The sequence below is a fragment of the Phalangium opilio genome, unplaced genomic scaffold, assembly GCF_054372755.1.
Source record: "Phalangium opilio isolate 3A_F unplaced genomic scaffold, DU_Popi_V2 ptg000070l_1, whole genome shotgun sequence".
NCBI lineage: Eukaryota > Metazoa > Arthropoda > Arachnida > Opiliones > Phalangiidae > Phalangium > Phalangium opilio.
The window spans coordinates 14,871,651-14,887,757 of NW_028324182.1; the positions used below are offsets into that span (position 1 = coordinate 14,871,651).

Genomic DNA, 16,107 nt, shown 5'->3' on the forward strand with positions numbered 1-16,107 from the left:
GAACGGAAGTGAAAAGAATCGGAAACCGGATATGCCGTACCCCCATTCTTAAATTTCAATACGTCATAGGTAACCTTTCTTTCTTTTATTCTAAACTAAGCCAAAAGCAATGGATATTCGTTAATATTCGAAACACGGTTTCACTGTAATGTCGACTGTACTGAAGTTAGCGCTTGGGGTTACGCCCTTGTAATAACACTCTCTTTCTCGACATGTCTGTTTTCGATTTTTCGCCAAAGTACCCTGACTTTATGCACGTTTTAGAGTATTAACATTAACCCGTTAAGCACTATACTAATGCATTTCATAATATATTTTTATGCATTTTAGAAATAATGTAATATAGAAGGGATTTTTAATGAACTCGTATTTATTCGTTGGAAACCCAGGGGAAATATGTTGTTGATGTGTAATGTTAATGATTACATACATACCATGCATTAATTTTTAAAAATATGCATGTATAGGCGTAGTTGAAGACGGGTATTGCCTTTTGGATTCAAAACATGGTAGTTGTATCAAAAACTGCTTTCCTGCAAAGGGCTTTACCACATCCACTATCCTTATTCTTCTAAATCTTTGCTCAAATAGATAAATAATGCTGATTTTGCAAGCATTGGCGCGACTGAATGATTCAATTTGATTCCTAATACCCTGAATGTCACTGAAGAGGAACCCTAAATTATAAATAAGATTCACCACGAGTCATCCATCCATCCATTCGCATCCACTTCACTGTCCTTTGACAGTCACACCCTCGTTTTAGTTTGGTTATATTGAATAGGTTCCAAGAGAGACTAGGGACTGTCTTTCCTGTCGCTTCAATTTGCTTAAAAGATGCCATTCTGTCTGCGTTACGTTTACCACCAATAAATCGTAACTTTTATAATTGAATCAACCGAAGTTACAATCTATTACATCTAAGGAAGGGTTTCTTTTTATCTGAATTTTGCTTTTAAAATAAAAACAATGCCTTGATTCCTTGCCAACAAGCTAGACAAGTTGACACCCACCATACGCTAAGCAAGCAGCTTTATTTAAATTTGCTTTCGGTTTCCGAGAATTTGGGGCAATCTTAAAAGTGATACATGAACTATGTATAGCCATATAGTCACGTAAAATATTTATCGTTATTTTGCTCGTCTCCTATACCGTTTTATATCATTCAATATTTACGATCTAATTTCGAAAAGTGTTTGTTTCAAGGTAGAAAATATTGGAACAATGGCTTAAGGAATAGAAACTGCCTTATATAAATATTTTTAAAATGGGGAAACTCCAGATAAAGTTCAAATCTCTCATCTATGATTTAATTCGATCTCAATTTAATCACACCCAGGATAATTTCTATTCCTTTTTCACTATTTTCTTATGGCAAACTTTAAAGCCTCCAATTTTCTATAAAAGGTTGTAATAAAGCTTTTGTTTACTAAATGTACCTCTCCCTTTTTGGTGAATGGCGTCATGCATGGCTGGTGACGAAAAACAAGGTTGTTTTGGGGTTAAATGCACCATAATTTCTTCAGTTGACCCATTTATTACTAACCATACTAGAAATACTGAAAAATATTATAATAGAATATCACCACCATTTCATTTGTTTTATAAAATTATAATGGAAGTAATGTTTTTTTATTATTATTTATTTGGTATCGGTGAAAATTTTCAATCAAGCATATAGAGGTATGCAGATATTTGAATAATTATACAGCTTTTTCCTGTTTGGGGTTTTGTAAATTAGTTTGCCATCGAAACACGTATCATTGCGGTAGAATTTACAAACGTGGAATGCTGAAATTAACATTCTTAAACGTTTTATAGTACTAGGTCAATTTAATTTGAAAAATAAATCAATAATAAAAAATTACGAAACTCGCAAACTCAAATGGTATTCAAGAAACAAACATATATATATACATATATATATATTTATATTGAATTAATTGGAGCGGTACAAGAGTAGTTTTCTATAGATTTATTGGTAAATCAAACGCCGAAATGAAATGGCTCTCTTTCAAGGGCTAATAGTACTTAGCACGCTATACTTAACAAGTAAAATATTTTCCTTTATAGAGTTGACACTCAAAATAACATATTTAAATCCATAAAAGCAAACTTCTAGTAGGGTGGTAGCTTGTAATTCCGAACACTTTTTTAAAATCGATTGAAACATGACACACGTATAATGTTATGAGAAATATTTGATATTGTACCAAATAGCTTGAACATTTGCGCTACTTTTGAGCCTATTTTGAGCCAAAATTACCGGTAACTTGTGGAGAAATATCTATTTCCCCATTTCTAGTAGTGGCGTCCAATTCCGAACTGATGTCTTGTAATTCCGACGTAGGGGGTTTCAATTCCGACCCCCCGCTTCCAATTTCTGACCCCCCGCTTCTAATTGCCGACCCCCCGCTTCTAATTTCCGAACCCCCGCTTCTAATTTCCGACCCCCCGCTTCTAATTTCCGAACCCCCGCTTCTAATTACCGAACCTGCTTACAGGGTTGGCAAAAATCCGGATAATTTGAATAAAATCCAGACCAGTGGTTTTTATTGGATTAAACCGGATTTTTTAAAAACACGAGTTATTTTAGGGTTTTTTGAAGGCAAAGTACTTCTGTGTAGCTCTTATTTTAGTTTTGGGGCACTTCCCGACCCCTAGCCCCGATTCCAATGTAAAATAGTCTGCTAGTTTAACTGATAAAATGTTTCATGAAATCAATTTATTTCCTGAGTGCACGAACCTAACACTAGCGCGGCTCCAGTGGATCCCTTACAAGGGGACTTTCCTTCTAAACTCCGGGTTTGGCTTGGCAAAGGCTAGTGGGCGGGATTTATACATGCACGTACAAATTCCGCCCACAAATGCCTCTAGCTTTCCCAAGCCAAAACTGGAGTTCGTAAGGAAAGTCAAGTTGTCCACTGGAACCAACGCTATGCTTTAAGTTCGAGTAATACTGGAAAAATATTGTAAGCTGTAACTGGACAGTAACCGGTAACATAACTATTAGTTTTATCATTTATAATAAATAATCTTTAGTTGTCGCGTCATATATTTTTCCCTTGTTTCTGGTTGTATTTTAATTATTTTTATGGCACAAAATAGATTTTTCCCCATTCATAATTAAGCCGGATATTTTACGTGGTTTTTTAACACCACCACCTGTAATGTGGTATAACTATGGTGAAATAAACTTCAGCGCCTATCTCATTTGTATGCTAAATTGGGATTATCTAAAACTGAAATATTTTTTTCATTAGGTGAATCGGGATAAAATTCCCTAACCAAGGCTTAAGTTTTGGGACGTTAATTCTATAATAAATTTCGCTTTCAAGTTTTAAATCTCTCGTAGGTTAATAGGATAAAAAAGATTATTAATAAATGCAACAGCGATTTACATTACCTTGATCGTCATATTCCATATTCAAGTAGGTATAAACCTTTAGCGACCCGTTTATGCAAAAGTTTGAAACGCGCGAACGCAAATTTTCAAACTTGGCGCGAGATTGAACCGTTATTTTTTTTTATCGCGGAATAGTGTACGAGTACGAGTGACGGCGCCGCGGCGGGGAGGGAAGGAAACAGGGACTTTACGCTAGCCGGGTTAAACTAAAGTTGTCTGCTTGAAAAGCCCGGGAAAACGTATCGCCGTATTATCGAGGATAACTAATCTGTTAAACCATGTCGTTTAATAGCGTTAAATTTAATTTTACTGTCGATAATTTATGATTAATGGAGTGTTGTTTCGAGTGGTCGGAATTAGCTGCTCGCAAAGGTTTTTATAAATATTCTTTTATTAATTTAATTTTGAGCCAAAATTTCGTTACGAATGCTTATTTTGTGGGGGAAAACTTGACGTTTTGGCTGAAATTGAGTTTATTTGCCTCTGATTTATCTGAAGAAAATGAAACCTTATTTTCGGAGGCATCAGGGTCGGCATTCCCTTTAATTGACATTAAATTAAATTCGCAAATTAGGTACATTTTTATTTCGTGTCACATCGTTCCCTGACTTTTAGATATGGATTTGAAATGATGTTTTTCGGATAGACAATGAATCAAGGCATAATTTAAGCCTATTTTTCACGGTCTAAAGCCTCGCAAGTAAAAGAAAAATCAATTTAAAAAAACTGTTCGGAATTAGAAGCGTTCGGAATTACAAGCCACCACCCTAATAATTTAAAGTAATCTAATAGAGAAATGGCATGACAGCAGTTCTCAGTTTTGATTATGTTATTGTCTATATTATGTTTGCGTTATGTGTCAATAGTCTCATTATCATAAGCATAATGTGTTTATATGCGCGCACAAGTATTACGTCAATTGTAAACCACGTGGCGTTGGGAAAATCGGTAAAATAGTACAGGCTCAGCTGCATTTTTGACATGATCTTTCGTGACCATTGATTTAATTTACCTTGAGGAAAGGGTTATCGAATACCAATACTAACTAAAAATATAGTAATTATAGTACAAATGTCGGTAAATATATTGGTTAGGTCTTCTTTTTTTGGCTTTCTTTAAAACCGCCCTTTAGTCAAGGTATTGGAATTTCCCGTCTTACTCCATTAGTTATTTTAAAAATAGCTTACAACTGTATGCTAAACTGAAGAGGTTGAAAAATAAATCACTCTTAAAATCCAAAGACAACGGAAATGTTTTTAAATTTAGCTCAAGCCGTACTTTACCAGACGTTTCAATATTAACTACTAATTGTATTATTCATTATAATTTTGAAGAATTAATTGAGAATGGTTTAATTATACGAGTCATTAGTCTGATTAAATTAAATATCCCTTAAATTAATAAGGCTAAAGCGGAATCTTGGGTATGACATGGTCGAAAAAATATACACACAAATATTTCTATAAAAAGAGTATGACATAAGAAGGAGATATAATATAATAAAAGTCTCCCTTAGGGGTATAATTAAGGGATGAAATTAGGTGGGGGATCATAATTGTAGTTTTAAGAAAAGCCAAACATTGGCTGGCTCTACATAGTTTTATAGAGCGTGGGTAGACCAACTTCATACGCTAGGCTGACTTCATGCATTCACGAACAAACTGACCTCAATATCTGGCCCGCTGTACCGGTGTATAACGTCATTTTAACCCGTTTTTTTTTTTTTTTTTTTTTTTAGTTTTTTTAAAAGAGGCCCCACAAAATCCTACGTAATAGCGAGTCTTTTTAAATGAAATTTCACGACGGAATAGATTCCAAAGCTAACCGGTTTATCGGGGGCTGGAAGATCAAAAGATTTATTAAAGAATGAACATATTTGAGACGCTATAAACCATTTCATTAATTCCATAAAGAAGTAAACACAACAGGATGGGGGAGGTCACCTAATCACTTTCTTGGGTTATTTCACTCACGCCAAGAACCACCGCTAGAGGTGGTGCGAGTCCGCTAGTCTCCTTCTGGTGTTGCCTCTTGGTTGGCGCCAGAAAAATAGCCTAAGATGGCCACCACCCACTACTGTGTGTTGGTTTCTCGACTGCAAGTAATTTATGGAATAGTCTCAATGGATTTAGAAGTGTTACGTCGTATCTCTATGTTGGGGAAAAGGGGTTTGTTAGGGTTATTTGAAGTTAAGGGGCGTGAATTTGTATTGGCGAAGGTTATATTTGATTTTGACATATTGGGTTGGTTTCGAAACATGCGACTTTTGTTTTGAGTCCCGTTTCGGAATAGAGGTGTTACTATCTTGTTATTCATTCACAATCCACGTTGCAACGCTAATTAAAAACTGTTGCTCGTATGAGGTAATGTTAGTTACGAAATATATATACCTTGTTAAAAAATAATATACGGTTTCGACTTCAACCTCTTTCGCGCCAACCAAAATTATCAAGGCGGGTGATTAATTATGAGCGGTTTTTTATTTTTAATTTAACTTTTGGGGAAATAAACACGAACTTATTTTGAAATCAGGTTTAACTATTTTATATTTTCGAGCAATAGTTCTTGTTATCTTCCATAGATTTTAATTAAACAAAATTACCAAATTCGAGTATGAAATTAGACCAAGTTAAGCCTAATTGCCTAACCAACGGAATCGGGTGTTAAATTGTTATTCCACCTGTGTGTGTGTGATGGTCAAGTTCGCTAGGGGGGAAGCTAGCTAACTTCCGTTTTAAGCAAGAAGGTTCCGCTTGAGAAAACACCTACCTAATTGCCGTTATAAACCAGCGAAGTTTCGAAAAAGCAAAATCTATTGTTATAAATTTAGCAATAAAGGAGTTACGTATATACTTCTATACCAATACCCTCGGGATAACAGACGTATCCTTTACATGGATGATGTGTAAACAACACGACTCCTGACCAAACAGTAGACTCTACTCAAGCCAAGCGTTTCTTTTGCCTTGTCCTCGAAAGAAGCCATGACAGATTCTTTATCATGCATGGTATATCAGTCAATCAGGGCTGATACTAAGTCACTTTTTTCACTAAAAGTCACTTTTTTAAATTCGGTTACTAAAAGTCACTTTTCCAAAAATTAGTTACTATTTGTCACTTTTTTTGGATTTTTGAGTCTTTCGGTGTTTTTTATCTTCTCGGCCACAACGTTAAACGTACTATATTTGTCTTATGACGGTTTAAACGCAAAAATAGCGAGATCACAGTTGATCAAACCCCAAAATCGTGGAGCTCGCTTCGCTCGCTCAGCAAATGTTTAACTTATTATTTAAAATTAATCCAGTTCAAATGAATGTTTTGTTTTTGATTTAAAACGGCATCAATTGCTTTGCATTCTGTAATTGAATTTCGCCGTAGACCTTTTATGAGGTGACCTTTCCTTTCACTGGAAAAATCTAAGACCATAGATTGGGCTAAATTACGACACCGACCTTTAAAATATCTTTTAAATCGGTCATCTCTGAAAACATTTCATTTCAAGTGGCCCTTTTTATAGCTCAATTTGCCCCTATTTAGTCACTTTTTGCTTACTATTTCTAAATTAATTAGTCACTTATTCAACTAAAATTGAGCGTATGATTGAGTATCAGCCCTGTGACTGGATTGTACCTTATTTTGACACTTATGCTCAGCCCTGTTATTTGTCAAGTACTCGAAGTCAACGGATATGAGTTTATGTCCCTTATCAGTAGAAAATAGTTCAAACTACCAGCAATAATCTTAGAGAAAATTATTAAACCTAATCCAATTTGACATATTTACGAAGATATCTTTATATAACGCGAAATTTGCAAGGACGATAATGGTGCCTTTGTACGTAACTATAACAACAAATATACTTTATACTATAATATGTATATTTACTATGTCAACACCATATTCCTATTACCAATAACAAACCCGCCAACGACATATAAATATATTTCAGAATAAAAACTAAGTTATTTAATTGAATTAAAATATAAAATTTTTCTATATTGCCAATTAACGATAACCACCTCGACATCAAAACCATAAATTCATAAAATTATATTAATAAAAATATTTGTATCTTACCCTTGAAATAAAAACAGCACCGAGCCGATCCAAACGGATGTTCAATACCGTTCAAGTGTTCTTCCTTAACTAACTAAAAGATGGTCTTAGAAAGAAAAATTCCACTACGCTTCACCTAATTTCGACTATACCGAAGGGGTAGATTCTACTGACCCTGTTTCAAAGAACCGAACGTGATCGTGAACGTCTTACAATTTTAATGTTCCTTGAAGAGAATAAAGACCCGGTGTTAAATTGGGATTAATAAAACCCTTTTTTTAATAAATTAGTTGATCAGGAGTATATACCGGGGGAACACTTCATTCCGCGTTAACGTATCTCGCACATGTCGGACATTCTACTACGATTGTCGATATCATGACCATTGTTTTTAAGTAAGGTGGGTGGACAGGCGCTCCTTAATGACCTCAGTATGCACACTCGCTTGTTGCGTGACGTAGTTACTCGGATATGTATGAGTTAATAATCACGAATGAACTAAGATTGTAGTTATAAATTTATTTCGAGAAACTGGTTTTTAATTTGGAACCGGTGCCGGCACTTTTGAACTCAACAGGCTGTCTCTGACAACTGACTCTCTCTCTCTCTCTCTCGATAGTTGCCTCGGAGTCTCACTCAGTGCATTTGGTTTGGTAAAGGAGTAAGCGAGCCAGCGCCGATTGGACTATGAGATAGATCCGAAAAGGGTTATTTCCTCCGCGCAAAAGCTAAAGTCCTGACTTCCCTGTCGTCGTTGGCTCCCCCTTTATTGTATACTGTATATTAAGTACTCGAGCTAAGTTGGAATCATGGTTAAAATTCAGTTCTCCGCGTTACGTCATATTAGATTTAACACTCGAAAAGCAAGGATGGTAAACAATGTTTTTTGGAGAAGAAAGACCAACACGACATTAAGGTTTATTCCCCATATATTCAGACTTCTAACTCCTCATATTCGGTCCCTGACATAGAGAGGTGAAACTACTAAATTGACTCTTCCCAGGGCCGTGGAGAGAGAGGGAAATTTTGGTCGGTGTTCTAGGGACCCGTACCTTATTGGGGCCCGGGAAACCTGTAGGGCTGTCTTGATGGGGGCCCGAAAACTCTCTCGACGGCCCTGAACCTTCCTATTGTGTTTACGCCTGAACTCCTGCAAACTTATGAAATAGAGACACGGTTTTGGGGATTCTGTTTGAAAGGAAACTCCAGGGTACGTTGTATGTAATCTCTATGATTACGCCATACTTTCGTAGTGAGACGAGAGCTCTCTAGACGAATGCATTATAACTATATGCACGCAACAGGAAACTTTATACACTCTAACATTGACTTTTGAAGTTATTTTTAAGTCGTGGTGTCAAGTTAAGCCTTTATCGTGGCCGCCAGCGCGTTTCTTACTACGCGTGGGCGGATTGTGGTAGGTGACGTAATCCCCAAGACCAGGGCCACTTTGTCGCCTTCTTTAATAGCCCACCCGTATATCAGATCATTAATAAAACTGGCATTCTGACTTGGGATTTATAATGCGCTGTAGGAATTTATTGGGGACGCCAACGCGTAGCCCGTCTGTGCAGTTTTTAATTATCACTAATGAGAGGATTCATTGGGATTAATAGGTAATAAAATTTTGGGTCCCTTTATGTATTGTACGCATGTCCAGCTTTAGTCGTAAAAGTAAACAGTCCAGAACGTTTCATATTGTGAAAGTTGTTGTAGGCCTAGGATTGAACGTGTGAAAGAAAATGGACGAAAATTTAGACAAGAAATCAACACAAAATTTTATAATAAGAATTCTTTTAATAAATATTTAGAATTTTTTTTTATGTTTTGTACGCAAGTTTTTTTTTCTATTTTTTCCATCACACTTTTTTGAACTTTTATTTTTACGAAGCGAAACTTTAGCGTGCGTTTCTTGTTCTTTGGTTATCGTTAATAATTACTAATATTTAATAATTATCATAATTATTTAAAAAGAGGAACATTAATTGGGACTTATATTTCTTAGAGGAACAAATGTAACAAACGTAAAATCAAAATATTACCAATACTGTTCTTACATAATAACTTATTTACAATTATGCTAGAGGGTAGAAAATTTATATAAAAAAAAAACAAATACTTCTTTAAAAAAACTCGGTTTCTTTTAACCAAGCTCGGCACTAATGGCTGATGATATATTTTTTCGTGACTTAGAAAAAACTTTGGTGTTTGAAATCGCTTAATTCCACAAAGTCCCTGAGAAAAGGTGGCAAAGGTAGCCTATGAACGGTGTTGCAAGTGATTTGACCGTGTCGATTACATAAAATGTTCCGGACGCAGTTGCGGGAGAGTAATTTTAGGGTTAAAGGGTTACGTTGGGCGTTAGTTAACCATTCTGCCAATTCCGGATCGCCCAAGTGACTACAATGTTCAGCGAGTTACAATGTTAATTTAAACTTAACTTAAGCCTAAACCAATGTTACCTAGTTAATGCTCGTGGTGTACGGAAGCTTCCGTTGGGTTTATAATCAAACGTGGCCCCGCATAACAGAAGCATCACCGCTACCTGCAATTATTTCTAGCCTTTAAAACGTTTCCTCGTTTCAAAAATGGCTTTCAATATATTTTACCCTTCTGTTTCCGTTTAAGATTGAATAGTATAGGGGCGACATGCCTTCGTGGTCGCGGACATTAACTGGACATCCTCTACTGATTAGCAGTTCCGCGATGGCCGCGCGACCTTTGTACCTGGTGGCTTGGTACAGGGGTGATTCGTTCCAACAAGTATACCAACTGAGATCCACGCCGTGTTCGACTAAAATCTCAACCAGGTCCAGCCTACGTTGATCCGTCGCTAACCATAAGGCGCTTTTGTTGAAGAAATCTTTCTGCTTCACCTCGATACGCGGCGATGATAATAACAAACGCACTACATCTACGTTACCCAATCTGTTATTAAGCGAACAGAAAAACAACAAAAACATTGAGAAATCTCTCGCTCGTTTGAAAAGAGCGCGATTTGGTTTCGTTCTCACCTACAAGCGGTGCAAAGAGGCGGTTCCCTCCTCTCCAGATGATCTTCGCTAGATTGGTTCACATCCGCTCCTGCTTGGATTAACATCTCGGCGATGTCTACGTAACCTCTGTAGATTGCCAGACCCAGAGGAGTAGCTCTCTTTACGGTCGCGTTTACATCTACCTTAAGAATTTAACCAAGTACAAACCAATATTCTATATTTAACCTTGAAGGAAGGTGAGAGTACTCGATGGTTAAAAAGGTACCTTACCCTTCGGTTGATTAAGAGACGAACTGTATCCACATCCCCTTGTGAGATTGCAACACGTAAATCGTGTACCAGCAGTACCATACTCGGGGAGAAGGATATCTTAGGTTTTCACTTATATTTGGGTGCGAGTTAGGCCCGAAGAAGAAGAAACGGCCTCGACGCCGCGGGGGATCTGGGGAAGTCTTCCGTCTGTCATAAACCTAGAGTTTTAGGAATCTCCCCGCTTTCTTGAAGGAGCGAACTTCGTCTGTCTCGGATGACAATAACGGAGAATCGTTTCTCATGTCTATCCCGGATGGTGCGAAAACGTTTTTTAAGCGAAAACCGTACCGTAACTTTATCGGTTGACGCTTCCGCGTTGAATAAAAACCCTCGTGAATTCGGAGACAGCGCGGCCACGATACATTCTACACTGTCTAGCCACTAATCGATGCGGAAAACGGGCCAACAGCGAGGCCAACAGAAGCCAAGAAACCAGCAAAAAATGTATTCTATTTCATACGCGTCGTGTTTTTCCCCCGATATTTGAATACTGTATAGACAGGATCATTCGCACGAGAAGTTTTCTTCTATATTTAGTTTCCCGCCAATCGTTAAAAATCGAAATAATTTTCCCCAAAGGCTGTCAGAACGCGAAATACGCGTTTTTCTACAGTTTAATCTGTCCTTTGGAAACCTTTTTCTTTACGAAAATATTAACTTTTCTGGCTTCGGTTCTCGGTTAAGGAGGAAAATTTTAGCTCGTAATGGTCACGCCAGAATGAGTTTCGAAATTAACCTAGGGTAGGTAATTATGGGTAGCTAGTAATGCCAAATTTTATGGTAACCTCTACATTGAAATTAGAGTTCATAAACGAGAGAAAATAATGTAGTTTTTACTTGTTTTCGGGGCCTCAGTCGTGTAAGGAGAACCTCATTAGACTTTGGAATGAAAATAAACCAAATTAAACTAAGGAGAACTTTACCTACCGCTCTGGGGAATAAAAGTAGATCAAAAATAGGCCAAATTACTTTGCCTTTATAAGAATAAAAAAACATCGCGTGCCTGGTAGTTGGCTTTACCCTGAGCACACTTGTATTGCGGGGAAAACATTTCTACAGGCGCCGTATTGAAAATACATTAGTTTCAACAGTAAGCTTCTCCTAATCTATATCTATATAAATCAAAGTCCTGACTGACTGACAGACTGACTGATAATCAACGCCCAGCCCAAACCGCTTGCCCTAGAAGGCTGAAACTTTGCAGGAACGTTACTCATAAGTAGTAGGCGCGTACTAAGAAAGATTTCCCCCCCAATCCGCCGCCATCTTAAAAAATGGCGCCCAGAAATGTAAAAACTCTTCTCTATGCAACTAAGTCCGCGCGTTTCAACCGATTTCACAAATATTTAGTACACTGGCAACCTATAGACGGGCTGAGTGGTTTTTCGGGTTCGATTTGTTAAATGGCGGCCAAAAACTTAAATACCCTTCTTTATGGAATAATGTCCGCATGAAAAGTAATAAAATATGTCCCGACGGGCTAACGGGCAACGCTGAGTGCCTTCGCTCCTAGGTTGCTACAAAAATATTAGTCATCAGCTAAATCTACTCATTCTTTGTATCATTTTGATGGAAGTTCTTATTACACGCGAGCGACGCCGCGGGTAACAGCTAGTATTGATATAAATGAAAATTGAAAAAATAGACCAAAGTAGACCAAATTTTTTTATTCACAACTGAAAAAATTTACAAAGAGTAAATTGAACTTAATAATTTGCATGGCCAATTATGATTCATAAAAATTTAGAAAAATGAGAAAATTCAATGTCAATTTCATTCTGAATATATATTTTTATTGTTTATCAGTTTCAAACTTTCCAAAAACCTTATTTGAATCAATTGTTGTTGATTTCTAAGATTATTTCCATCCTCCTAACCACCCTTTAACAAATCCAGTAATCCCTCCCCCTTTCTTTTGTTCAATCAAATCATCCAATGACGGGAATTCAATATGATTAAGCGCTAAATCAAAGAATAATGGTTTGCAAGGAATGGGTTGGAAATCGGGAGGGAATTTGGCAACTTTCGGTTGTTTTGTGGTCAAACTTTGATCCAAAACAAAGTTATCTAATCGGTCAACCAAATTCTAAAGAAAGAAAAATTAATAAGTGAATTAGAATCGAGATATTTTAAATTGTTTAGGCCTAATACCTTCTTCTCTTGGATAGAGAGAGCAGCCATTTGTTCCGCGGGTCCCTGGGTCCCCAAAATACTCAATGCATGGCAAGAATACTTTTGGCTTTCAACTTGAACCGCCAATTTTTCAACCATCCCTATAAGTTTCTGAAGAAAAAACAGAATTTATTCCATTTTCAATTTGTTTCATCAAATTCTACGAACTTTATTCTTAATATTTCCCGAATGCAAGGCTTGTTTGCAATAAGTTCCAGAACGTTGGTACAAAGCCAAAGCTTCAGTATGTTTAGAGGCAGCGGCATACGTCAATCCCAAATAGAAACACCTATGAGCTTTGTAGGCCAAAATTTCAGATTGAACTTCTTCTACAAAAGCAGATCTAGGATCAACTCCTGGCAATTGCATCATTTCATTCAGATTCTAAAATATTAGAACCAATTTTAGTGTTGAAATGATGACCCTTCTTGACCTTTTTATTATAATTTAACCTGAATAATGATTTCAAATGGTCTAATCAAATCCTGGGGTTTAGTGGGTTTCTTATTAGCACTTTCGGTTGTAGCATTAGGCGCCGGGGAAGATTCTTTACTGGAAATTCCTTTCAATTGTTGTTGCAAAGCTTCAATCATCAATAAATTTCTATCTATCGTTTTACTCAGACGAATGTAGATTAAATAGGAATGCAAGAAATTAAGGCTAGAGATTGGACCCTCGGTAGTTCCAGCGCGGGAACTTTTATAATTTGGATCCGTTTTTAATTCATCTCTAATCAATTGCAAAGCGTCTTTGCATTCCAAGAGCAAACTTTCATAAACTGAAAGCTTGGCTTCTTGATCAGTAGCATTAGCTACTTGTTCCTCGCATTCTTGAGTACTTAATAAGAATACTCTGACTTTCTCGTGACGAACTGGGATGGTTCTACCTAACCAAGTTACTTCCGAGAGAGTAGCGGCTTGTTTTTCTCTCGTTTGTTTGATTAAATGCTGTTAAAATGCGTTTAATTAAATCTGGTTTAAATTTAGGGCGGACTTTTGTAAGAGAAAAAGTTCAGAAAACATAACATTATACATTAAAAGAACAGCCTTTTTCTAAATATAAAAGGAAAAATATTAAAAAACAAATAAAAAACCTCTTATTATAATATAATTAGCATTTAATTAGTCTTAAAAACGAGGACTACTGCGCCGCCATTGCTATAGTGACGTCAACCTCTTCACCCCATGTGATTGGTTGAATTCTCACAGGCTGAGGTAAAACATAGCCCACTCGATCACGCTCGTAAGCAGACGCCACTAAAGCAATGGCGGAGCAGTAGTCATTGTTTTTAAGACTAATTAAATGTTATTAATTATTTGTTGTTTTAATATTTTCCCTTTTATATTTAGAATAAGAATAAGGCCTTTCTTTTATAGTATACTGTTATGTCACCTAAACTTTTCCTTAAACAATTAAACATACATCTAAATTAGCAGAAAGTGTATCTTCTCCTTTTCCAGATAGTCTCATTTTAACTAAATCATCCATGGCTGATTCATCCCCAATATTATAAGCGCAATATCTCATGTTAGGAGTTAGCTCATCTACTCTTTGTTGGTATAAAATACGTTCATCCTCATTTAAAGCTTCCCCCAATTTTTCATAAATGGTTCTAAGATGATTGGTTAAAATTTATAGTTTAAGTTAAATATAGTTAAGAGGATGAAACATACTGAGCTTTACGAAAATTCTCCATGGCTGGTTGCCATTTAGATAGCTCAAATTCTAAAGAACCCTTAATCCAAGCTGCGTAAGCTTGCGTTTCAAGTTTGGTTCTAGCATCACAAAGAGAACTTTCACATAATTGCTCAAGTTCTTCTACATGTTTAACCGCTTTTCTCAAACGTCCAACTAAATGGAATTTTTTCCTAGGTTCTGTATTAGCCTCTTGCTTTAGTTGCATGGCATATCCCCAACATCGTTCAGTTAAGATTAATGGGATATAAAGAAATCTAATATCGGATAATATCTCTGGAGTAATCTTTTTAGGTTGGTATCTATGCTTAGATCCTTGTACAAAGTGTAGGGCTTTTCTAAGACGTCTAATTCTTCTGGTACAATAGCTCCTGAGAAAGTTTATCGAGTATAAAATCACCATTACTCTCATTTTAATCATAGTCTATGTTTAAAATCAATTAACCTGTAACGTTGATAATCTCCATGACGGAGACCATGTTGCTGCTGAGCATCCTTAATTATTTGTAGAACTATTTTTACCAAAGTTAAGTTAAAAATGTTTATCAAAAGATTATTAAATCCCAACAAGGTGGGCAAATATATCATGTAGCTTATGGCAAAGGCTTAGCGTAAAAATCTTAAATCTCATACAATTTTATGCATTTCACTTTAGAAATTTTTTTATAGTTTGCAAATTGTAAATAGTATATTATTTAAAAAAGGATACTTTCTAAAGTGAAGGTTTGTTTATGTAAATCCACAGTATTTTCCGTTTCTCCAGATGTTTCGTCCGCCACGCTGTTTACCGCCATGTTGGCAGACTGAAAATTACTTCCCCATCCCCCTCCATTGCGGTTTTATTCGGAACGCGTGATCAGGTTGGCTATTGTGAAGCTCCAAAACTGAACTGAACTGAGTGGTTTTTGAAATATACCGCGAAATTTGAATCACTACTAATTGACCTACGCCATTTTGATTTTCTTACTGCAAAATTTTAACTTTATTGGGCCGTTTTCAAGCTTAATCAGATCACAAGTGCATAGATATTGTTATCTCTGTAAAATAAAATTTCGTTAAAGTATTATGAAAGACACGTGACACGTTTCCTTGGAGTGTTGTACCTTGTTTTATTGCTATCTTTGCAGGCTAGGCCATGATTAGGCTTACCTATGATAAGATAAAGATAACATTGCGAAATTTACCTTGCAATCATCTTCTATTTTAATTTTCGGCAGGCGTATGGAACGATAGGATGAACACGTTAATTTTAAACGTGATTTATTCCTCAAGAAGAACTAGAAGGAGTTATGCTTCGGTAAATTTTAATTTTAATTAGACCTAATTATTTTAATTTATAATAAATATTTGACTTTAGACAAAAACATCGAAGTCACTTCTTCGTAGCAACTATTAACATTCTTTTGTCCAGAAAATCAGTTCGTAGGAAAAGGAATTATTGAAGAAAGATCAAAATAGTTTGATCTTGGT

General features: G+C 36.2%; 2 protein-coding genes across 3 annotated transcripts; both read right to left on the minus strand.

Annotated features, from left to right (window-relative positions):
• Positions 1-9,239: 9,239 nt before the first annotated feature.
• LOC149661920 (uncharacterized) lies at positions 9,240-12,165 on the minus strand. Of its 2 annotated transcripts, none has more exons than XM_089843482.1 (5): positions 10,729-12,165; positions 10,477-10,636; positions 10,072-10,390; positions 9,925-10,007; positions 9,240-9,862 (listed from the first exon to the last, which is right to left on the minus strand). In XM_089843482.1, exons 2-5 carry the CDS (start codon positions 10,560-10,562, stop codon positions 9,652-9,654), a joined length of 699 nt encoding a protein of 232 aa, XP_089699608.1. In that variant the 5' UTR covers positions 10,563-10,636; positions 10,729-12,165; the 3' UTR covers positions 9,240-9,651. The 2 variants fall into 2 exon arrangements, with proteins under 2 accessions (XP_089699608.1, XP_089699607.1); XM_089843481.1 differs by having other exon boundaries at positions 10,477-10,640.
• A 257-nt stretch (positions 12,166-12,422) lies between these two features.
• Positions 12,423-15,501, minus strand: Srp68 (signal recognition particle 68). The gene is made up of 8 exons (XM_089843478.1): positions 15,347-15,501; positions 15,083-15,149; positions 14,616-15,008; positions 14,365-14,554; positions 13,395-13,889; positions 13,111-13,326; positions 12,922-13,053; positions 12,423-12,856 (listed from the first exon to the last, which is right to left on the minus strand). Exons 1-8 carry the CDS (start codon positions 15,429-15,431, stop codon positions 12,629-12,631), a joined length of 1,806 nt encoding a protein of 601 aa, XP_089699604.1. The 5' UTR covers positions 15,432-15,501; the 3' UTR covers positions 12,423-12,628.
• Between the last annotated feature and the right edge of the window lie 606 nt (positions 15,502-16,107).